This window comes from Coturnix japonica, chromosome 11, assembly GCF_054131305.1.
Source record: "Coturnix japonica strain WE chromosome 11, WE-NBRP24, whole genome shotgun sequence".
Lineage (NCBI taxonomy): Eukaryota > Metazoa > Chordata > Aves > Galliformes > Phasianidae > Coturnix > Coturnix japonica.
Window position 1 is genome coordinate 6,814,144 of NC_140673.1, and position 24,896 is coordinate 6,839,039.

Consider the following 24,896-nt stretch of genomic DNA (forward strand, 5'->3'; position numbering starts at 1 on the left):
TCATGGAGCAGGGTTCCCTGTGGAGGGGATGCAGGTGGTGCCTGCTTTGCTTTCTGCTGGTTTTCTTTGCTTTCAGAGTTGCACTGTTTCTGAATTGAGTGACTGTGTGGCTTTGATCTCCAGCTATAACCTGATAAAGCCATTGGTCAGGAAGTCAGCTGCACCCTGACTTCAGTGGCAACAAGCTTTAAACTCAGTAGCATGTGTAAAAATGACAGTAAGATGTCGGCTGGTGGAGTTTTTCAAGGAATATCATTGCTAAGTGCATGAAGGCTGTGCTTTCAGGGCAGAAGGTGTGTGGTGTGTTCGGGTGGATGACTCAGCCTGAAGGTGTCTTGCTGGTCAGCGAGAGCTGACATCACCAAGACCTGCTGGTCATACAGCAGGTGGCGTCAGCCCTTCTTTAAACCTCTTAGGAATGGGAAGTCCTTATTTCACATAAATGAATAATTTCCTCTGCTTATTTTCTAACTCTTTTAGAAGGAGGAGAGCTTTCTTGCAGTGCCCACATCTGGCCAGCTCTGAGCAGTCCTGTCTTTCAGCAAGCCTCCATGTGGGTTGTGCATCTCTGCTTGGGTTTGTGAGGTTGTGGGCACTTCTTGCTGCTGAGCAATTTCTGCACCTGCCTCTGGGGAGGGGAAGTGCAGGAATATAATTCATCCTGGGAGTGAAACTACGCAGACCATTCAGTACAGTTTTGAGTTGTAGGGCATTCAGACAACGAGCAGTTGGATTCCTGTTGCTCTCACATATCCAGCTACCCATTTTAGTGCTGAAAATCATCAGTTCCTTGTCAGTGTGTAGCTGGGATTTGATAAAGGAACTGAAATAGCTGCTGGTGTTTTGAGACTGCTAGGGGAAAACCGAATGGAGTTTCCCTCCAGGCATGGTGGAAAGCAGCGTGTTGTGCTGTGTTTCTATGAGGTCAGGGCTTTTTGTGGGTGTTGTAGGGCGTGCCATGCCAGATCTTACCTGGCACCTCCTCACTGTGTAAATGAAAGAGTGTGTCCTTTAGATGTTGAACTGCTTTACTGACTTGAATGGGAAGTTATTGTATTTGCATTTCAAGCTCAACTAAAGCACAGAATTGAATATGTATTTAGTTAGGAAACCTAACGGGGTAGCTATCATGGTATACCAAGCTATATGTCCTAACAAAGGTGCTTGAAATATGATATTTGATGAGCTGTGGTTAGTGCTTTTTTGACTCCGGACTAACAAACTGGTTGGGAAGATGTGACTTGAAGGCAGGCTGAACTGCTTAGGCAAGCCAGACAAGGAGCTACTTGAGAATGGTATTAAAATGATAAAGTGTGAGTTGCACCAAGCTTGCTGGCAGGCAACACATTTTTGCAGCAGAGTGAGTCATTCTGATGCAATATTAGCTGGTTTGAAAATATAGGGACCTTTATTACCAAGTGTCCAATGATATTTGCAAATGCCAATTTAAGTACGTTTGTTCTGTATGGAACTATTGCAGGTATCATTGAGCCCTGATGTGTACCTGCTCCAAGCACCAGCAAAGACTTCAGTCTTTGGGAGGCAATGCTTTGCTCTCAAATAGTAATACCTTGCCAGTGATGCAGAGCAGGTTTGGTACATTGTGCTCTCTTAGTTTGTGCTGCTGTCTCTGCTGCAGTTGGAGCTGTTTGATTTACAAGTTATCCTTAGGTGAAAATGAGGAGCAGCATGTTGGTGTGAGACCTGCCTCATTCCTTTGGCCTCAAGGAACCGTTGAAGTAATCCAATGCTTTTTATTAAAAAATGTACTGATAATCTCTTTAGTGTATTGTGCTGTAAGCTTATCAAATAGGTGAGGCAGCTTGCCTTACAGCTAGTGAGAAGATTTGTATGACAGGTACTTGTCCTGGGAGCTTGTGAGGGTGGTTGTACAAATCAGATCTAAACATTTAGGTCTAAGCATTTTTTTGGGGGGTGGAATTCAGGCAAAAATCTTTTTTGGTAGTGTTTCCAAAAATTAGGAGTAAATTTCACATTCCCAGTCGCAGGTAAGCAAGTGCCACTTATATGCCAGGACACTGCTGCCATGCAAACCTTACAATACTGTGTAATATTCTTTAGTTCTTATGTTTTTTTCTGAAACAGACTTAATCTATGCAGGGAAAGCTGAACAACTGACTTTTATTATGGTGTGGAATTAGAAGAAAACATTGATAAACAGCAGTGACTTAAATGTGTAACTCAGGTAGTAAGCTGGATTGTTTAGGTTGTAGGCAGCCTCACAGGAGCTGGCCCTGTTTTCTATGCTTGGAGTTGCATGAATATGGTTTAGCATAATTTGATCTGTGTCTTTCTAATTTATTGTTTGATTGCTTTCTTACAGGCAGGCAGAAGTCCTGAAGGCTGACATGACAGGTAATTGCCTTTGTTATGTAGTGGATCTAGCTAATAATGTTTGCTTATTGTTTGTCTTCCTTTTGTGTGCTCCTTGCACTTACACTCCTGAGATTTCTCTGTGCAGCATTATGTTCAAAGTTTGTTCTCTGCATGTAAATAAATATCAATGTAATCTTAACAACTGTGCTTGTCTCTTCTATATCTAAAATACATGTATTCTTAAAGTTGACTTTCAGCATGTTAAAAAGCATTTGGAAACGGATCATATTCCTGTTTCTCTCTCTTTAGAGGTGAGAAAGAAACTCCTGTCCAGACTATTGCAGGAGCTGCTGCACTTTGGGTTAGCAGTGTGGATAGGATCTTGCTAGTGTACAGAAATCTGGTGATGGAAATGGTGATCCAAACACAATCACGTGTTACAATATGCTACAAGCTGCCTTTTAAACTGGTTATTTATGGAAAATGAGAGTGGTTTGTATTAATGTTTCAACCACTTGAACAGTAAACCCATGCTCAGCCAAGATTAGCGTCTTGGTGTAGCACATGCAGCAGGTTGGTGGGTTCCCTGCAGGAACATTCTGACTGCCTTTATCCATCTAGCCCAGCAGAATGGCTTCCCTGGGGCAACGTGTGTCCTGTGTGCTCCAGCAGCCACAGCCTGGGTGATTTTACAAGGCTTGGGTAACTGTACTGTGTAGTTTGTGATAGTAGGGGACTATGTTTGCACTCACCTTCAAATGATGTTGAGCAGAAGGCAGCAAAGTGTTTAGAAAATGGCAAGCATGCAGCCATGCTTCCCTGTGGTGTTCCCCTAAACAGCATTAGCTCACGGACTCTCCTACTTACTCGCTCTTGATGGATTTCTTTTCTACTAAGTTTTTCAGCCTCCTCTGGATTTTTAGAATTCATCCAGTGACAAGAAGTTCTACAACATAATGGCTTATGGAGAGTCCAGCTTTCCTGCTGCTGACTTTAATTTCTAGTTATTTCATTATAAGATTAATCCCAGTCCCTCTGTTGTTTTTGTATTTCAAAGTTCTAATGAATCTGTGAGAAAAGTGGGTGTTTGGCCTCTTATACTGTACTGTACTTCTTTTATTTGGTAGGGCAGTGGATAATCAATGCAATTTGAGTACTTAAAAACTATTGTCCATTTTTGCTTTTTGTTGCTCAGATTCAAAGCTGGGTCCAGCAGAAGTCTGGACATCCAGACAAGCTCTACAGGACTTATATCAGAAAATGCTTGTGACTGATTTGGAGTACGCTTTAGATAAAAAAGTGGAGCAGGACCTGTAAGTACATATCATTAAATCTGTGTGTGTGTGTAACGTGTGCTGATGGGCAGGAAATCCCAGTGCTTACAGAAAAGTGATTTGTTTCCTATGAAATGATTGCCTTATTTCCTTTAAAATGAGAGCTTTGTTGGGGTGGGACATGAGAATTCACTGTGGATTAGATTAAGAGTTCCACAGATGAGTATTCTACAGCAGCAACTGTGTCACGCAGGCTTGAGTTTTGATAAGCAGGGTGGAAGGAGGAGAAGGAAGGGAACATTAGCTATACAGTATCAGGATTGATTTCTGTGATAATGGGAGGTAGGAAAGATAATTCTTCCATATTTAATATTTCTACTCTGAATGATGTCTGAATTTAATGCAGTTCATTTTCATGTTTAATGCTCTGTAATAAACAGCTCTTTCCTGTTTCTTATGGTATGCGTATAACACACTTTCAAAATAAAAAGGAAAGCATTTCTTTTGTTTTCAGTTGGAATCATGCCTTTAAAAATCAGATCACAACGCTGCAGGGTCAAGCGAAAAATAGAGCAAATCCAAATCGCAGTGAAGTTCAGGCAAACCTTTCTCTGTTCCTAGAGGCAGCTAGTGGCTTCTACACACAGGTAAGTTGCAAAAAATCTCTTGGTTGTGATACATCTATGTAGTCTGGAAGTATGCACGCTTCAGTCATATGCCACATGCATGTGGTGCCTTTGTAAAGCTTTGAATGACCTCTGTCAGTTCTCCTGTGTTGCTCAACCAACTGCTTGTTCCCAAATGTGGACGCACTGAGGATTTGCATGATGGCATAATGTTTTGTGCTGTGTTCTGGGTCCCTTCCTTGTAACTCTTTTGCCAGTGGTGAGCACTGAGTTAATGTTTCCTAGGAACTGTTTACAATAAATACAGCTTATTTTTTTGTGATGATGCCTGATTTAGTGCCACTGTTGTGCATGGTTAGATTTCGGTTTGTAGAATTCTGAAGAGAACAAGTTAGTGTGTGGTAATGGCCTTCTTACAGTTAACTTGCCTTTTTTTCTTCCCCCATTTGTGTGCTTAACAGTGTTGTCAGTGCTGTCACCTGTATCTCAGGTAGTGCCCTGTTTTATCACGCCTAGTCTGTGCTGGCAATGGGTTGCAACAGTTAGCATAGGTCCTTCCTTCCTCATCAGATCTGGGTTTGATTTTGACCACATGCAAATCAGTCACTTTTTTTCTTTTCCCCTGAAACTACACTGGTTTGTTATTGTTCTATTTATCCTATCTTGGGCATTGTTTTTTGGGTTGCTTCTTGTTGGAAGCAGCCAGTTGGACAGGCTGTGGCTTGGTTGCCAGGAGGTATCTACCATCTGCATCATTTGTCTTGCAAAACTCTTTCTTCCTAGCAATGCTTCAGGAAACTTTGCTCTTCTATATGACACCACAGAATCGTGTCTTTCTCAGTCTGTCATGTTAATCATTCCATTTTTAGTCTAAAGACAGCTCAGCCATGATACCCACTTTCCTTCAGCGAGGCCTTTATAAATGGCATTTTGGAAAGAACATGAGTTCTCATGATTCAGCATGTTGGAAGATGTCAAGTTTCCCTTTTATTCTTTCATTTGTGAGGTTCCTTTTTTTTTTTTTTTTTTAATCTCCCTACCCATCTACAGTGTCTTTTATACAGTAGATCTAACACCAACCATTTTCTGCAGCAAACAAACAAAGCATTGAATCTTTATCTGCTGGCAGAGCTCATCTCTTATCAGTCCTTGGCTTTCTGAATGCCTTTATCTGGCAGTGGGACTCTGCCACAGGTTTATTTTCTTTGGAGATTGAGTGTGTTCCCACCTGGGAGGAAGTCTAACAATTTTTACTTAGATTTTTAACTGTGGAACTTGGTAGAATAAACAGTTCATTTCAAGACATTCAGTTAAGTCCATTAGGAAGAAAACTTCAAAAGCTCTAATTAGAATGTCAAAGTTTAGCTTTTCCTTGATCAAATTTTGAGATATTTGATTAAGTGGCTGCTGAGTTCACTGAGTCTCATTGTTGGCTTAGCACAAATATTTACTGATTGGCAGTCCACCCAATGGGATAACTCAGCCACTTTAGCCCTGTGTTGCCTACAGGCTTGGTGTTATTCAAGCTAATCCCTTAAGTTAAAGCCCAGGGAGTGCTATTTCTTGTGTTTTGAGTTTCTTCAGAGGGTGAATAGCGTGTACCTGCCTGTAACTGTCAGAGAATGGTGGTTCTTCACGTAGGTACCAAAAATACTACCTCTATTTTATAAACAAATGCAAGACTTATACGCCTCTGGTCATTGATCTCCGCTGATGCTTAGTAACTTGAATAGATGGGAATTGAGGTGCTTGCTGCTTTGAGATGCACAGCTCCAGTAAAAATTCTCCTCACAGTTCTGCAAAGCATAGAGCAATATAAAGCTCTGTGCTTTCCACATAAAGTAATGCAAATCCTCGTTCAGTAACCTAGACTTGTTGACTTCAAGCATGTTCACCTAATCCATGCCTCTGAGTGGTGATTTGTGTGCCAATTTTGTCTGCTGTTTCAGTACTGTTTTGATTGCTGTCTCTAACTGCTACTAAATTAGACCTGTTTTTCTAGTTATTACAGGAATTGTGCACAGTTTTTAATGTAGACTTGCCATGTCGTGTGAAGTCTTCCCAGCTGGGAATCATTAGCAATAAACAGACGCACACCAGCGCCATAGTGAAGCCACAGTCTAGCTCCTGCTCCTACATCTGCCAGCACTGCCTTGTCCACCTCGGAGATATTGGTGAGTTTTTAAAGCAAGAAGAGGTGGGACTCTGAGTTCTGTCTCTGTGTTTAACTTCCACAGCAAGGAATCTATGTGTGTGTGTTCCAAGTTGGTAGCTGGTGGTATACTTCACTGTTGCAGGGGAAGGCTACACTGTTAGGCATTTTTGATGTGTTACACTTCACTACATTCAATTCAAGGATTGCTTTGTAGGGATTTAGTGGGATCTTGTATCCTAGCGTATTAACTGCATAGTCCATGCTATGGCTGGTGCACACACTGAACTATTGAAACTGGTAACTATTAGGAAAAACATGTTGCAGCAGGCTGGCATATTTCTCCATTTCAGAACATTACTTTTGAACCTCTTGGATATAAAGAAGATGGTTAGGAATCCAGCCTTTCATAAATGAGGTTTTGATTTTGACATTAAATTGGGCAGACAAATTCCTTTAACTAGAACTAAATGTTGTAAGAAATTCTGTTTTTAGAGGACTCTGCAATTGTTTGTGTAATAATCTAAAAGTACATGTAGTTACTGGTTATGCAGATAAGTATAAAAAATATATTTGTAGCTCTTTGGGTGTGCTGCTTGTTGGCACAGCATCTTTCTGAATAGAAAATAAGACATGACAACTGAACCTGAGGTAAAAGAATCTCTTTATAACATTTAATTTGTTGAATCTTCTTGCTGTTTGGCATACTTGTAAGTGCTGATACTTATTTCTAAAATGACAATACAACACTCTTGGGGTAAACTGAGTTGTATTAAAGTGTAGGAAGATTGCTTTTGTTTGGTCTCAATTTGTTGGTTTTTTTGTTTATTTAGCTCGATATAGGAATCAGACAAGCCAGGCAGAGTCTTACTACAGACATGCAGCTCAGCTTGTCCCTTCTAATGGTGAGTTGGGGGGATACTGATTAGTTCTATAATTTGAAAGGAAGATTTGAACTATCTGCCTTGTGTAGTGGTTGGAAACAATTGTACAAGAAAAGCCTAATCAATCAGTAAATCATTTAGATAATAGCTGTTTACCTAATCAGTGTCAGTTTTCTACTTTGTGAATATTTAATAACATGGCTTCACTCAGACTTCTGCTGCTGCATTATGCTGAATTAGTCATTCAGTTTTTTAGCTATATCTTAACTGTTCTTTGTGCTATAACAAAAGCTTTACACTGCAGGCAAAATTATTAACTACTGATATTTAGATCAGTTTCATGAAGTAAAACTGGATTAGGCCTTAATTTACTATATGATAATAAATATGTTGGTTGTAGAAAGCCTGGTTTGAAAGTATCTTATGTATATAAAAATCTTGCAGAGTGTTTGTCATCTAATTTTGAAAGATATGGCAAGCTATATATTTGTACCACAAATGTCAGAGCTTTTTCTTTTGAATGATACTGATAATTAGGCTGGAGGAAAAGGGTGACCAGACTAATCTGAACCTTGTCTATTAAAAATTGTAGGACTTTTTACTCCATTTTAAAGTGACCAGACTTGAACTCAAATCTATCCTGCTTCACTTAATGACACTTGTTGGACAACTTGTATTTTCTCTCCTTCAGGTCAGCCTTATAATCAGCTGGCTATTCTAGCTTCTTCCAAAGGAGACCACTTGACCACAATTTTCTACTACTGCAGAAGCATTGCTGTGAAATTTCCTTTCCCAGCTGCATCCACTAACCTACAAAAAGCACTTTCTAAAGCACTGGAAAGGTGAGGCTAAGCACGATGTATTTATGTTCAGACAGGATGGAGGGGATTGCCTCCCTTGCCGGGACATAGTTTTGTTTGGTAGTGAAAACTGAAGTTCCTTGACATCCCCTTCCAGTCTCAGCATCCTTGTGTATGTGTGGAACAAAGGATAGTCTGTTTCTGGGATAATTTTAGTGCGAGTAGGGGAGTGCAGGATGAAAGCATGTCATGTTGTGCCAACAGGAAAAAGCAGCCTTGCTTCCTTTCTTGACCTTCACAGAGAAAGCTTGTAATGTTACATGCAGCTCTGTCTGATTCCATAGACTGAAGCCAGGTGTTTTTTTTGTTTTTTTTTTTTCCTGAATATAGTCGTGATGAGGTGAAGACTCGATGGAGTGTGTCTGACTTCATCAAGGCGTTTATTAAATTCCATGGCCATGTGTACCTGAGTAAGAGCTTGGAGAAGCTGAGCCCTCTTCGAGAAAAGCTGGAAGAACAGTTCAAGGTTAGTTCTAACAAGTATTAATTAGTATATTGAAGAGGGTATTTTTAGCAGCAGAGTTCTGAAATTACAGTCCAATAATAATTTTTCACATGCTAAAGTAAATGGAGCTCACACAGCCAGTTATGGAAGGCTTGCATCACAGTTAATAATGCATAGTTCTGTTGACTTCTGCAAAATACTAGGATTATTTTTTTTTCCTCCATTGTTGGTGTATAAATCAGTGAATGAAACTGATTCTCTGCTTCTTAACCTGGATGATTCTTGGATGCCTCTAATCTGGAAAGTCTTGGCTGAGTTGCCTGAAGAGTTTTGAATGCTTCATTTTTGGATGGCATACCATCACTGCCACTGGATAATAAGACTGCTTTTAATCTTCCTCAGACAACTAGCTTCTCTTGTCAGTGACTTGCCTTTAAAAGCACAACCTTAATTTGTGTGTAGACTAGGACTTTTCAGAACATGTTTCCTCTGGAAAATCCAGGAGTACCTATTAATTATGCAGACAGCTCGTTAAGCTGAACAATACAGCAAAGACTGAAACAGAAAGAACTTTAAAAGGTATGGGTGCAAGGTAGTACAATTCAAAGGGAACATACAGTATTAACTGTTATGTGCCTTCTGGAAACATCTTCATTAGTAGAAAATGAACACAGAGCATGGATAAGTTCAACAGAGCAAACATAAATGTTTTTCCAAATTAAAATAAAGGTGTGTGTCTTAGCAACATAAAGAAATACAAATGATCTTCACAGTGTCAGTTTACATTGCGTGAAAAATGCTACATCTAAATAGTCATTGAAATAAAAGCAGAGCTTGACTTGTATGAGCTTTGAATGTGAGCTGCTTGAGTGCTAAGAGTTTCAGAATTAAGTAATTGCATCTCTCTTCATGTTGTTGACTGTTGAGCAAGTTCTCTTTTTTCCACAGTGCTTATAATCAATAACTACAAGCATTGCTCAGGCTTGTGACTCAGGCATTACTTTTTTAACTGATCCATACTGTTAAAGTAGAGCTAATCAAGCCCTACTTTATTGCTTGGGTTACTTTTTTAGTTTACATCGCACAACGCTTAATTTACTAGAGAGCAGCTCTTCTGACTCATCTGAGTTGAATGTGGATGTGAAGTTGTGTGTATGGTGGATAACTACTTAATTGTGTGTCTGATGTTAATTGTGAATGAGGAGAGCAGTTGTAGGGGCAGCCGTCTGGAAGTGTGCTGCCTTCCTGGGGCCTGGTTCAGGCCTGTCTCAAAGGGGGCAATGAGTTCAAGCACAGAAGCTAGTGGGGCTTATTGAAAGAGCTTTACACTAGCTATGACAAGGGGAGGGACAAAACAGAGCTCACCAGTGATGAGCCTAGGGGAACGATGCTTGAGCTGGGGGGGTGAGGCAGATGATTCTGTTGAAGTGTGTCTATACCAATGCATGCAGCATGGGCATTTGTAAATATACTATTCCAGGCAACCACAGCGCTCTATGACACATGGAGTTAGTCTTTAATACGTAACCACTCAATGGTTAAATTTTCCTGTTTTCTTTATTTTCAAATGTCACCCTATCACTGACATTTCTTGGAAAGGCAGAAAAGTACAGTGGACACACATGCCCGTGCAATTCTTGCATTGCATGACAGTGCTGTAATTGCATATCATAGCCACGCTTTTTCTGAAAGAGAACCACTCCTAAAGGGCTTCTTGATTTGTTACTTCTATGAGCAAAAACCTTGGGCTTAACATCAGGCATCTGCCTGTGTCCTGCTGGGAACATGTTGTGCTGCACTATTAGTGATGACCTGAAAAAATGTGGAGTGAGTGTTGCCTTGAGGGCAGACACATTAGTCCAGCAGTGCAGTGGCAGCTACTGATCCTTTCAGGAGTGTGCTTTACCATATAAAAATGCATGTTTTGTATGTATGTCTCTGTTGCAGAGGTTGTTATTTCAAAAGGCCTTCAATTCTCAGCAGCTGGTACATATTACTGTTATCAATCTGTTTCAACTGCATCACCTACGAGATTTCAGCAATGAGACAGAGCAGCACAGTTACAGCCAGGATGAGCAGCTTTGCTGGACACAGCAACTGGCTCTCTTCAGTAAGTATGAAGACTGCTCTTTGTATTTCTCTTGTTTTTACATGGAATCCATTAGTCATCTGCTGTCAAATGGTGCAAAGTTAAGAGTGGGTGGTTATGCAGGGTCGTGATGCTACTGATGAATGCTATTTTGCTAGGACTGAGGGTGACCTGGTATTGACAGAGTAGGTCCCAGCTCTTCTATGCCCTTGATAATGTTATGTAGAAGTGCAGAGCATTTTTGACCTATTATACTTCTGATTTGCTTAACCCGTAAGGGCTTAGACTCAGCTTACAGATTCCAGCCTGAAGTTCATTGTGAAAGCACCGTGGTCATTTTTTTCTGGTACTGTTCCTAAGCCTGTGTGCTCTAACAGCTGCCTACCCGCAGATGCTAGCTCCATGAATTTGTGTATGTGCTGACATGGGAAAGTGAATAAAATATGGGTAGAGATATCTGGTTGAGTGTTGATCACTTATAACATGCAAACAAGTATTTTCTGGTCTGATTGTAATGGGGTTCTCTCGCTGAATTTTACTGGCTTATCAAAAGAATTTGCATTTTACTTACAGGAAAGGAGGGAAGAAAAAAGTGAAAAAAACATTCTTCATGGTAGAAAACTACATATAGGTTGGGGAAAGAGTTCTGATCTACCACTGAATTTAAGATGAAGTAATTGGATTGCTTAAAAGTATGCTTTTATGATAGGGATTTATTTGATAAGATCGTTTGACCAGTTTGAAACTGTTGTTCTTGTACTATGTTTTTTCTCTTCTCCCTTTCTAGTGTCCTTTCTTGGTGTTCTGTGCAAGTGCCCTTTACAAAATGACTACCAGGAGGACTCTGGGGCTGCATATCCTCTTCCAGCAGTGAAGGTTTCAATGGACTGGCTGAAACTTAGGCCCAGTGTTTTCCAGGAGGCAGTAGTTGATGAAAGACGGTAGTGAGTGTTAATCTTTTGATACATTTAATTGTATAAGATACTGATGATATACAGATTAGTAGGGAAGCTAGTCCTAGACGTTGTTACATCCCCTGTGATTTTTGTCATCTGTAAAATCTGCTTACAGTGTTCATAAAACAACAGTGACACTTCTGATACCTGAGCAAGTTTGGTGTTTTATTTGGTTTTAAATTGGCTTCAGGGTTGCTTGTGACTTTTAAAGGTTAAGATCAGAGGATTTTGCTTCATAACATTCAACTTGAGCGTAACTGAATGTACCATTAGTCAGGTCTGTTGTAATGATTTCTCAGATTTATTGAGGTAGATGGCAGGAAAATACTCGCCTTGATTTCATGCAGTAAGTCATCAGCTTGGGCAGCGTTGGAATCCAGATATTTTTTGGCTCAAGATCATGGAAATAAATAGGCTTTGGTAGAGAAAATGAATGTCAGCACAAACATTACTGTTCTGGACTCTTGCTGGTTTTTTACTTCTGCCTCTAATCTCATAAACATGCTTAAATAGTTGAAAACTAACCAACTTGTTTATAGCCTGTGAACTTTCCATGAATTATGGCAGTTAAGTGTTTCTGATCTAGGAGTTGTTTCTTTAGACTGGAGCAGTTACTGACACAGTTGGATGAGTATTTTTCCTAGGACTGCCACTGTAAGAAAACAGCATGAAAGCAGTTTGCTTCGCTGACTTAACCCTACTCCAGACTAAAGGAGCATCTGAAATAGGAAAGGCAGATGAACCTGAAGACAAGAACTGAAGACAAAAATCAATGTATCAGCATTAACGTGCTATAAAATCATTTGCCTGCTGCTTTCATAGCCATGATGCCCATTGCAAAAGCCAAAGAAGGATGTCTACACTTTAGGTTGGAGCTCTTTAAAAGAAATGAAATTAATAAATAAAGCAGGCTGTTGGTGGTAGTTAAATGTTAAGCAGCTTTGCAGTGATTGTTGTGATTCTTAAATTATTTTTTAAGGCCTTTATAAGCAATTTCCAGTCCTTGCTTGTACTAGTTCTGCTGGGGCAAGCTTGGGTTATTGCTAGCTAACCCCTACTTTTAATTGCAGTTATTTCAGGCCTTCTTACCTTTCTGGTATCTGTTTCAGTGCCACAGAGTTTTGCTGATGTTGGTAAAACAGCCAGGTGTATCTTGATAACGTTTTACTTCCAAACTGATTCATTTACTGTCTTTGAGAGTAGACAGTTTTGGACTGGAAAACACAGATTGCAACCAAGTTCAGATCCCTTTGAACTTTTGCTCATGAAGTATTTTTGCCTGGTTAAATTCATAGCCAGCTTCCTGAGTTGTTGGCTTATGAACATGATACTTGCAAGAGTCTGGCTTCCTGGGTAGCCTTAGGCTGGCTTTTTGAAAATACCAAGTTCTTCAAGATGGCTTTTCTTGAGGAAAAACCTTTGATTGGAAATCAGAATTAATATGAACTGTAACAGTGTAATAGATTTCAACATTTTTCTAATAAGGTGAGCAACTTTCACGTTGTGTGGTTTTCACGTAATTTGTCTGCCTTCTGATTTGCAGCATATGGCCCTGGCTGATTTCTCTTCTAAACAGCTTCCATCCTCATGAGGAAGATCTATCCAATAATAATGGTAAGAATACTTCTAGTCTGTGCTTTAAAAATAACAAATGGAACAATAAAGCTTTTTCAGATGTGAGAAATTGTAGTTGGAAGGTAAAAGCTGAACAAGTTGTATGAATGCCTACGAACACGTGGCAAATGCTGCTTTATCTTGCTCAGCTGACTGTGCTCTACTGTATCATTTTTTATCTCCTCAGATTGCAGGGTAGACTAGTACAGTGGAGCACATTAGCAGGAGGCTTTGCTGTGTGTAGTGACCTTGCTGAGGTGTCTTTTTACTATTCTGTACTAAATGCATTAATGCTTTCCTTATGTTGTTTACTGTCTATTCACCAGCAACCCCCCTACCTGAAGAATTTGAATTGCAAGGATTCTTGGCTCTGAGGCCCTCATTCAGGTGGGTGACAGCTAAAGGCAACTGTTCTTTTTAGTGTTGCTGCTTTGGTAGACATTGACCTGTTCCCTGTGCTACTATGTGGAATGGATAACACAGGGCTTTGATCTCCATTTTTGAAGAGGAAAATAAGTTCTGTGCCAGTCTACAGTAAAGCTCTGAGGAAAATTATAAGCTTACAGAATTGCTTATGACTTTCTCTTCTGCAGTCTTCAGGCTACTATAAACTGAAAGGGAAAAAAATAAGAAATGAGGAAAATAATTTTGCTTTCTTCTGTGTCCTGTGACTAATGTCATGCTCCAAAAATATGCATCTTTAACGTAGAGAATTGAATCTGTAACTCAGACATCTGTAACTGTCTCATTTTGAGTGGGATCTGGTGAAGTACCAGAAGTTATGATAAAGTAATACTGACTGGTTGTATTTCTAAAGGAATGTGGTTTTGCTGAGGGGAGCAGTGTAATTGATATTATTCCCTCTCTTATTTCAATGCTAGGAACTTGGATTTTTCCAAAGGCCACCAGGCAATTACAGGAGACAAAGAAGGGCAACAGCGTCGGATACGGCAACAGCGACTGATCTTCACAGGCAAATGGATTGCTGATAACCAGCCCAGGTAATCACAAATAGCTTTAGGTAGCAAATAGTGATTTTTCAGTTGCTACTGTAAGCTTAGGCAGTACAAGTGACAGAGGTGAACTTGTTTTTTCTCATTATTTTAAAGAGCAATTTTATATGAGGTGTATGCATTTCACTAATGCTGAAAGACTGACAGCACTAATAACGTGCTGTGAATTAGTATGCTGTTACATGAGCTAGTTCTGATAGGAATGTATTTGTAGTGAAACATCATATTTGATAAGGCCTTCATAGTGATACTGAAGCAAAGCTTGAGATGAGAGAGAGGAACAGCAGTAGCAAGAGTGCTAATGTGTGAGATTACCACATGAAAATCTGTTTGGATTTGCTTTTCAATTCCTCTGTCTTTTTCAGGCTGATTCAGTGTGAAAATGAGGTGGGAAAGCTGTTGTTCTTGACTGAAATCCCAGAATTAATACTAGAAGACCCTAGTGAAGCCAAAGAGAGCCTCGCCTTGCAGGAAACATCTATTGCAGAGCCGCTGTCCACAGATGGGAGCCCTGGACTCAAATCAGTTCTGTCATCTGGCAGAAGTTTAAACAACTGTGACTCAGGAGAAAAACCAATGGTCACGTTTAAAGAAAATATTAAGCCACGAGAAATGAACAGAGAGCAAGGGCGAATCTATCCTCCTAAGGATGTGGGTAGGGAAAGACGGGACTATAGCAAAGGAATAGTAGCCAATAAGAATGATGGAAAGAAGGATAACAACAAAAGAAAGACCGAAACAAAGAAATGCGGTGTGGATAAGATACAGGAAGCAGGAAAGCAGAATGTGGCAGTTCAGGTAAGCCTTGAGATCAAAGGGACACTGTATCTTAGGCAGTATGATATTTGAGTGAGGGCCATCACTGCTTGCACAGAATACTGTAGAACTGAGGTCTCTATGGATCCTGCAGATACCTGTAATGCGCAAAGAACCTCAGAGACCAGTCATTAATTATCTTTGGATTTCTGCCCCTTTCCTTAATGCTGTCTCAATTTTGGGGGGAGGAAAAGTTGAGGAGTGGTGAAAAGTAAAATTTTGTGTGTTCATGTTTTTAAAGAGCAAGGACTTGTAGCTGTTGTTCCACATATTGGTCAGGTTAACAGAGCAGCTTGCATGACCAGGTCCTAGTCACACTCTTTCCCAGCTGTGTTTTACTGTGAAGGAGCTGGGTGGTACTTTGCATTTTCAGTTCAGTTGCTTGCACATTCAATAAATTGACTGCATCACTGTACTACATGTGAAGTCAGATAGACCTCCTTGAAAGTAAAGAAAGCCACACAGCTTTTAGACTGCAATTAGACTGCTCAGGTCCTTGTTCAGAATTGTTGGTTATCACATCAGCGGTTCTTTTCTACTTGTGTTTTTCGAAGGTGTGGGTTTTTTCCTGCACTTACATGAGCATTGTGTACAAAAAATGGCCACCTTTTAAGCAGAACTTACTGTTCTGGCTTCCATTGGGGTGTAGTGATAATTTCAGGGTTTATCTAGTCTGTACCTGGAGAGTTTTGTCTGTATCTCAGCCGTTTCCAGGTATTGTCTGGAGGAGTTTAATGACAGTGATGGGGAGATGCTGTTATTTCTCTAGAGAAACTGTGTGAGTTCTTCACCATTCTTACAAGGAAAATCTTTTTCCTTATGCACTTATCTCCCTTGCCACTGCGTAAGCCAACTACTTCTACTCTCTGATAGCCTTATTTGCAAGATCTTGTTTTCCCTAGTCTAGACAAACCAGTTCTTTGAGCCTTTATAGCTTGCATTGGTAGGACCCTCGAATCATTTTTATTATCCTCCTGATTATTTCTTGTTAGGCGTTGTCATTATGAGCTGGAAGGTCTGCACTGGCAGCATTTGTTATTTTTTGGCAAGGCCTTTGCTGGTGTGAAGGAGAGTAGCTTGCAGAAACCATGTGGCAGTTGCTTGTGAGTCACTGAACAAGAGACTGGTACCTGAAAAACAGCCTAGGTAGGTGAGTTAGAATAACAGGAATTTTCTTTATTGAACATGTCTGGAATGTGGTTGCAGGCCTGAGCATAAATCCCAGTCTCAGTGTTTGTGCCACAGTCCTGAAAAAGAAGGACTTGAAAAAACATGATGTTCTGATAAGTCTGTGTGGTTTTTTGCATAAGGTAGATGCTGTCATTTTGACTTAGTTGATCCATCAAATATTTAATGGTTTGTTTTGGTTTTTTTTTTTTAGTTTTTTTTTTTTTTTAAAGGTTTTTTTTTAGTTTTAAGACTTATAAAACCACCAAAACACGTTTCAAACCCAACTGTAGCATACTGTGTTCTGATCTGTCTGGTTAGTGTTCATCTCTTGTTTCCTAGTTATTAACCTTGACTTTTTAGCCTGATCAGCTCTATTTACATTAACAATTACAGAATTTTTTTTATTTAATACAACTGGGAGGACTTATTTACCCATATCTACTGCAGAACATGGGGAGGGTGTTCTCCTTCCCCTGCTGAAAAAAAGCCAGTGTAGGTTCTGTACCAGTCAGAGGTCTACTTGCTTTCTCTTTCCTTGAAACTTTAAGCTTTATCTACTTCGTAGTCGATTCAAAAGCCTCAAAGCTACAGTCATTGCAGATCCTACCTTGCAAAAATGTTAAGAATGCTGTAGGGAAGTAATTAATCCTGTTTCGTGGATTAGTGGGGAAATTGCATGCACAGGATCATGAAAATGTGGCACAGGTTGATTTTCCTCAGTAGAGGTGATGATGCTAGATGCAAAGAAAGATATAATGCAGAACTTACTCAAGGTATTGTATTTTTGAAAGGCCACTGGGAGGAAATGGTGCCTCACCCAAACACTAGGTGGGAAGCCTCAAGACCAGTAGGGATGTAAAGGTTTGGTAGTATTGCTGCTTCTGAGGTGAGATCAAGTTGAAGCAAGGGAAGCAATTGAAATATGTCTTTCTTGATTAAACAGATTCAGTAAGTTAGCTTTCAGAAGCCACCTTTGGGGATGTTTTATTGTAGCTTTCAGTGTATGTTAGGCTAGGATTTGAAATCCCACTGCCAGAGAAGCATCTTTGAATTCTGACATTACTATGAGAAAATGCGTGTGGTTTTGGTTATAAAAATGTTTGACTTGTTGTGGAGGGAAAAAAAGGGATAATATGAGTTAAATATTCAGAATGTGATGAAGGGCAAAGGTGGGCAGTGAGCAGATGTGGCATGAGAATGGGAGCAGAAGTTGCTACATTATTCATGGTATTTAGCATCAGCCAGACCATGAGGAGGAGTTTGCTCCCAGCTTTTTCTAACGGGAGATAAGAAATACACCCAAACCTCCCAGTTTCATATCCGACATTTTTAATAAAATAAAAACCAAATTATGTTCCCATAATTTCTAAATGGGAGAAAGGCTTGAAAATTTGAATGCATCTGTCCCCCCAACCTGATCATATTTTGGAAAGATGCACCTGTTCTCTTAGTCCTTTCAAATCAGCAGCACTAAATGTTGAAATACATTCCACACTGATGTTTTTTTTTATGGGGGGGTTCATTTGGCCCCTGATGAAAACCCCTTTCTTTCAATCACCTCTGAGGCTTGGCGTCAGGTCTGCTCCTGGGCCCTTTCTGTGTTGCCCGGGTTCCTTGCTTGCTGTCTATTTCCTGCCTGCTCCATCTTGCATTCCAGGCAGTTCTGCCGAGCTGAACAGAAAGGGAAAGTAGTCTTCCCCTCTGTCTTCCTCTCCAGGAAGACCCAGACTGCAACTGACTCAGAATCAGGTAAACATTACATTACATTCTTCTCTCTGCCTTTAACTGGTGCAGCTCTTTTAACAACATACAGCAGTTACACAGTAAACTGAAAGAGGTTAAGCACTTCTGCTATTTGTTATATATGCCATTGATCAAAAGAGTTTCATGATATTCCGGAGTTTGTGCATATACAGCAGCACAAAAGGAGGTTGAAAAAAGTTATGTAGGAAGAAGGTGGTAGTGTTTGTTTATTAAGGTGCTGCAGGTAAGTAGCATGTAGTAGGCTGTAGCAGTGCCCTAGGAGAAGCAGTAATAGCATTGTTGGTTTTTTTTTAAGGCACTGTCAGTGAGTAGCTTGGTAAGCCCTTTGTATGGTCTGAGGATATTATTATGTCTGATTCCCACTTCCTTACTAGAGAAGGAGCCTGTTGCAGTCTTGAGATAGCTGTCTTTCAGGTGCTTTTGTGAGGCAAGGAGTACCATAGGACAGTCGCCTGCCTGGGGTCAGAGAGCAAGGAATTGCATTCTGATGTTCCAAACCTCCTCCTAACACCTGGGGCAAAAGAAGATGGTCTCTCAGACAACCTGAGTTTGGTTTTTGGCTTGAGCTGTGATGTGGGTATTTACAGGAAAAGTAATCTAAATTCTTCTTGTTTTATTTTGCATTAGGTGAAATCCCAGACGGAGATGAGGAAGACTCCGGTGTCCGAAGCTAGGAAAACACCCGTAACTCAGACTCCAAGTCAGGCCAGCAGTTCGCAGTTCATCCCCATTCATCACCCAGGAGCCTTCCCCCCACTTCCCAGCCGGCCAGGTAATTGCTTTCAAAGTGAGATTTTACTGTTGACTATGAAGACAAACCTGTAATATTAGTTGTTATAACCTCTGAGGGTAGTAGCTGCTTTGAACAATCATTCTCATGTTGAGAGTCTTACAGCCTAGTAAAGAAGAGGTGTAGCAGAACTGAGACAAAATGAATAAAATTCCTTATGTTTCTGAATCAAGGTCTGTATTGAAATCTGCCACCTTCCTTGTTGTTTAGTGAGTACAAGATCAAGGCACTTCACAGGAGGCTGCTTCTGTAGTTAGTCAAAGCATGACAAAGACTTCTACAAGCCCAGGAGAACGTGTTCTCTCTGCATAGGGCTGTTATAAAAGATCAGTCACACTGCTTTCTTTATAGCTCAGTTTCTTTTTTAGTGATGCTCATGTTTCAAGCTGTTACTTGTGTGGTGTCATTTGCTGTTGTTGCTGCATTGCATGCTCCCATTTTGTTATAGAGTGTTCCTGCCGTGCCTTGCTGTCCATCTTTTCTCACAAAATAGCAGGGAGCAGTATATCCTTCCTGCAGTTGTTCTGTGTAGTTGCTAAATAAGACAGAAGCACCTTCCTTTTTCTAAAGTCGCCACAAAATCTGTCCTGTCATGGACAGAATTAAAGCTTCCTTCCAAACCTGGCTTTCTAGGGTGAGCTGAAGGGAAGAAATTGATCTTGCAGTTACGAGGATTGGTTTGCTCACCATCTGTCTGCTTATCAAAATGGATCCTGAGACTAGTTATCCTGTGGGAGGAGGAAGGAGATTTATTGATTGCTTTTGTGCCTCATAATGTGTGTTTGAGGGAGTAAGAAAGGTGGGGGGGGAAACAAAAGTAGGGAGATAAAGGGATCAGAATCCTGCAGTTCTCTCAGATGCTGCTGAGACAGACTTTTATCAGTGTCTGGAATACTGGCAGTAAACTTGAACTTTGATTGTAACTGTGTACTTGCAAAGGCAGAAAAGGACATTATAGTGCATATATAGTGTTATATTTCTTGTACTCGTAGTGTGAAGATGCAAAATAAATGAATTCACAACAATGTCTTTTTGAGGAAGCTGTCTGCTATGAGAAACTTCAATGAAAAGCTTATTTCTCTTTTGCAGGCTTTCCACCTCCAGCCTATGTTGTCCCTCCTCCTGTGGCTTTCTCCATGAGCACAGGTTATACCTTCCCAGGTGGCGTTTCTGTTCCTGGAACCTTCCTCCAGCCCACGGCTCACTCGCCTGCTGGAAACCAGGTGCAAGGTGGGAAACAGTCCCACATTCCTTATAGCCAGCAGCGGCCCTCAGGACCAGGGCCTATGACCCAGGGACCTCAGCAGACACCACCTCCTTCCCAGCAGCCCCTCTCATCTCTACCAGCTCAGGCAACAGCACAGTCTGCAAGCCAGTTACAGGTCCAAGCTCTGGCCCAGCAACAGTCCCCAACAAAAGCTGTGCAGGGCCTGGGGAAGAGCCCGCCACACCACTCCGGGTTCCAGCAGGTAAGCATGTTCTTAAACCTCCAGGGGCAGTGACTCCACCACTTCCCTGAGTAACCCATTCCAATAACTCACCACTTCTTCTGAGATTTTTCCTAATATCCAATCTGAACCTTCACTGGCACAACTTAAGGCCATTACCTCTTGTCCTATTGCTGTTACCTGGCAGTAGAGGCTAACTCCCACCTCACTACAGCCTCCTTCTAGACAGTTAGAGAGAGCCATAAGGTGCCCCTGAGCAATTATTCTCCAGCCTGAAAATCCCAGTTCCCTTGGCTGCTCCCCATAAGACTTTCATTCCGGACCCTTCACCAGCTTTGTTTCCCTTCTCTGGACACACTCCAGGGCCTTCATATCTTTCCTTTAGTGAGGGATCCAAAACTGAACACAGCACTCGAGGTGTGTCCCCACCAGGGGCTGAATAGAGGGGGACAGTCACCTCCCTGCTCCTGCTGACTACACTATTTCTGATACAAGCCAGGATGCCTGTGCACACTGCTGGTTCATATTCTGCCAGCTGTCAGCTAACACCCTCAGATTCTTTTCCTCTGTGTAGCTTGTCAGCCACTCTGTCCCAAACCTGTAGCAATGCATGGGACTGTTGTGATCGAAATGCAGGACCCAGCACTTGTTCTTGTTAAAGCTCATACAGTTAGGCTCAGCCTATTGATCTAGCCTGTCCAGATCCCTCTGAAAGGCCTTCCTGCTCTCATGTGGATTGACACTTTTTCCCAGCTTGGTATCACCTGCAAACTTACTGAGGGTGCACTTAACCCTGGATCATCAGTGAAGATATTACACAGGGCTGACTCCAGTACTGACCCCTGAGAAGCATCACTACTGGCTGGATTACCTTTCGGAAGCTGGTGTTGAGAATCTTACTTTGGAATTTTGATCTGTAAACTTCTGGGAGAGCTAAAGTTTAGTGGGCATGAACTTACCATTCAGTAATTAAGAGGGAAGTTATCTACTGGGATGACTAGGTGGAAATCTGTCTCATCTGTTTCTGTTTATAGGCAAGGTATGAAGGTGATCTTTCTGGGATGCTTCTCTTAGGCCTTTGTAGATATGTCTCATTTAAGTGTGAGGATGGAGTCTGAATTTTACTCCTTCTGTTGGGCTTATTTCCCTCACACTTAGTTCTGTGTGTACGTGCTTGACAAAATCTGCTTTCTGGCCTGTCTGATCTTTAAGGGTAAGACCCTCCTGTTCTGGACAGCAAGTCAGTACCTTAATAAAGGTGTTGGTAAGCACTGGATTCAAATAAGGATTATGTTTGACTATTGGCTATTGAGGCTAAAATGTCTATCAAGTCTGAATGTTGGTGAATAATGTAGCAAATGAGCATGTCTGCAGTATATCTGTAATAGCCTGGACAGAACAGCAGTTTGAATGAAGTTAGGCACTCGGTTAATATTAATTGTTCCTACCTGCTGATGAAAGTATGTGTCTTTGCCTCAGTATCCGCAGACAGACTCATCAAAGCAACTCTGGAACCTGCCTCAAGTCCAAGGTTCACTGGGGAAGATTATGCCTGTAAAGCAGTCCTATTACCTGCAGGCCCAGGATCCTCTAAAATTGTTTGAACAGTCATTACAGTCTCCTGTGATGCAACAGCAACCTCTGGAGAAAAAAATGAAGCCTTTCCCAGTGGAGCCATATAACCAGAACCCCTCAGAAGTCAAGGTGCCAGAATACTACTGGGACTCTTCCTTTGGCATGGCTGACAATAGGGTGATGGCACAGCAGTCTAACATGGAGCGCAGGGGAAAACGGCAAGGAGTCTTCCGTCCAGAGCAGGATGCTGTCTCCAGGCTGACCTTTGAGGTAAAGATCTGTATTACAAGTGGAGAACAGTGAGGTTCTGATCTTGCTGACAGCTCAGGCAGGAATGCTGTGTTTAGGAGTCCCATCTAGCCCCAGGCAGATTAGTGAGCGTGTTTATTGGGGAGCTGGATGTTGGTGTTGCTAAATGGGATCCCAGTAAATGGCATTGAATTTGCCACTTCAGTGGGCTGTGTTGTGGAATCAAAATCTTGAAGATTGAATTCAAGGAGGTGTAAGTTCTGCTCAGTGTAGATATAAATGCTGATCTCTGTGCTGTATCTGCCAGGTCAAGAAACGTGGCAGCTGACAGGGGAAATTCTTGTCTGGCACCTGATGAAAGCCATCCAAATAATTGCAATTGAGTTATTACCCTTTAAATCAACTCTTGCCACCCACAGAGTACCTTGAGTTTGTTGAATAGTTTGGCTACTGCAGCCTTAGCCTGGGCTACAAATCAAGGGTGGTAGGAACAGTCTATTTTTGTTTTTGTTTGCTTTTTTCCCCTCTGAAAAACCCACCATGCAGCAAGAGAGCTGAGCAGCTCCCTTCCTTAGCTCTGGATTGCACTGATGGAATACTTTGCTTCTGTCTGTGCAGCTGGGCTTCGTGCTGCAGTTTATACAAAGCCTGCAATCTTTGTTATTTATTAATGGTCTCGGGTTGTCTGGAAGTACTTCTGATGATGTTTATAAGGAAACTTAAACAGAGGCCTTTTTAAACCTCTGGTCAGATATGCCTCTGTAAATGCACTCAGTGTTCAGGAGATCAGCTGGGATCACTTGGCTTATCCTTCGGGGAGAAAAGCCAGACAATATCCAGGAGACTGCCTCTACCCTGATGTCAGGCTGCGGCTTTTAGATGGAGAGTGGGTCAAAGCCTTGTTCTCATCCCTAAAAGGAAACCATTGCCTTGGTGCAAGCATGCTGCAGTATGGGCAGTGTCCACAGTGCTTGTTTTAAGCATCCCTTCCAAACTTTGGGATGCCAAGTTCTATTTGCACTTAGCAGGGGTTTATTTTTGCCTGGTCCATGGAGCTGTGCTGTGGTGTAGTAGCCATTAGCAGAGAAGTGAGTCTTATGGGATTTCAGTTCCATAAGTAGAGAAAGGAAGATGCAGGTGTAACTGTAGTTGAAACCTAAATTACTCACAGCTCTGGAAGATTAATTAAAGATCTTATCAGGGAAAAAATAACATCATGTTCGTTGTCCTTTCATGTCAAAAACAGATTCCGTGTTTGTTAGTAATGCAATGGGAAGCACGTGCTGTGTTAATTAAAAGTAGCTGCCCATCACTTTGGCTGTACCACTTACTTCACAGGCAGGTGCAGAGCTCCTCCTGGCACACGTTAGGCTGGTTTTGTTGCTGCTCAGCATTTTCTCTGTGCACCTCCACACCCCTCTGTTGCGCTCTTTTCACCTTGCCCTTCTGCATGCTGCCTTCTGCACTCCTCTCCAGTCTGCCTTCTTCCTCTGCTCTCGTGTCCTGCTTTGCTTTAGCCTCTCACAGCTCTTGCTCTTCCCCGTTCTGCCTTCTGTTGTCTCACTGTGCTCGTTTCTGTCACTAGGACCCCAAGAGCTCCCCCTTGCTTCCTCCGGACCTGTTAAAGAGTCTGGCTGCCTTGGAGGAGGAGGAAGAGCTGATTTTCTCTAATACTCCTGATCTTTACCCAGCTCTGCTCGGGCCTCTCGCCTCTCTTCCTGGACGAAGCCTCTTTGTATGTATTTGACTGAATACTGCTGCTTCTCTAACTGGCATCTCTTTCTTCTGTGAAGTTATAGGAAATGGGAAGTTACTTTCTCCTCTCCATTCTTCCCTTCTACCTCCCCTCCTCGCCATTGAGCCAGTCTGTGTGTGAGAGCTCAGGCTGAGGCTTCTGGTTCTGGATAACTGCAGAGGTGATTTAGCACTCAGTACAGCTCTTGGTCTATGTCCAGAGGGAACTCAGTGTTGTAACTGGGATATTTTTTGTAAGCACAGGTCACAGGAAAGACACATCTATATATCATTGAACTTGCCTGTTCTTCTACAGTTGTTTAGGCTTGGTAGTAAGGATGAGGGTGTGTATGGTGGAAGTCATCAGAACAAGAGTGTCTTTTGTTGTAACCTCATGTCAGGATTGCAAAAAAGCAGGGGGAAACCACACTATTAAATGCTGAAGAGACTGTAAAAGAGCCAGGTGGTTTCAGAAGAAAACTGCAAGCAACTGGCTAAATAATCAGCAACTGCTACAGCAATACATTGAGCTTTGACAGACAGATTACTCTATGTATATGTATTTGCAGTTTGGTAGCTAGAGGGCCCTTGAGCTGCTGAATTTTTACATTACCTCTGAAAATGCAGTATGCCTTTCTTCTATAGCTAGGAGCAAACTCATTAAACATGTATTTTGGAGATGTGGCAGTAATAAGGAAGAGGTTTTTTGTGGCTTGACTGGAAATTTCGTCTTGATAACTCTATTCCTCAGATTTTTTTTTTACATGTCATTGCAAGGAGCCAGTAGCAAAGCAGACACCCGTTGCTGTTGTCTTAGATTCGCTAAGAAACTAATAGCTGCTTCTTCAACAGCTCCCTTTGAAGCTCTTACAATTGCTGTCTGCTGACAAACAGAAGGAAATACTTCTGTGTGCAAGCTGTGTGCATATGTGGAGTGTGAATTTGTCTACCTTTTAAAACGTGTTTTCAAAGTAATGAGTTGTCACTTTGAACATCTAACAAGCCAGGAGCTGCTTGCCAAGGAAACAAGGTTGTTTGTCTCAGGCTTGCAGGATCAAATACTGTGGGTGTAATAAACGTGGTTTTAATTGCATTACTGA

The 24,896-nt window shown here is 41.5% G+C and overlaps 1 protein-coding gene across 5 annotated transcripts in view; it reads left to right on the plus strand.

Moving 5' to 3' along the window:
• Window positions 1-24,896, plus strand: part of SMG7 (SMG7 nonsense mediated mRNA decay factor) — a 40,746-nt gene that overhangs the window by 10,258 nt on the left and 5,592 nt on the right. The window contains exons 2-18 of one of the 5 annotated variants that reach the window (XM_015869582.3): window positions 2,345-2,376; window positions 3,533-3,650; window positions 4,126-4,258; window positions 6,240-6,411; window positions 7,223-7,294; window positions 7,965-8,115; window positions 8,464-8,599; window positions 10,526-10,688; window positions 11,455-11,611; window positions 13,167-13,237; window positions 13,564-13,624; window positions 14,119-14,238; window positions 14,616-15,048; window positions 18,628-18,772; window positions 19,880-20,259; window positions 21,718-22,083; window positions 23,648-23,797. In XM_015869582.3, the coding sequence (XP_015725068.1) occupies window positions 2,345-2,376; window positions 3,533-3,650; window positions 4,126-4,258; window positions 6,240-6,411; window positions 7,223-7,294; window positions 7,965-8,115; window positions 8,464-8,599; window positions 10,526-10,688; window positions 11,455-11,611; window positions 13,167-13,237; window positions 13,564-13,624; window positions 14,119-14,238; window positions 14,616-15,048; window positions 18,628-18,772; window positions 19,880-20,259; window positions 21,718-22,083; window positions 23,648-23,797 (2,860 nt within the window). Of the gene's footprint in view, window positions 1-2,344; window positions 2,377-3,532; window positions 3,651-4,125; window positions 4,259-6,239; window positions 6,412-7,222; window positions 7,295-7,964; window positions 8,116-8,463; window positions 8,600-10,525; window positions 10,689-11,454; window positions 11,612-12,342; window positions 12,492-13,166; window positions 13,238-13,563; window positions 13,625-14,118; window positions 14,239-14,615; window positions 15,049-18,627; window positions 18,773-19,879; window positions 20,260-21,717; window positions 22,084-23,647; window positions 23,798-24,896 lie in introns of those variants that run through there. The other 4 variants (XM_015869583.3, XM_015869584.3, XM_085510934.1 and 1 more) reach the window with 4 other exon arrangements.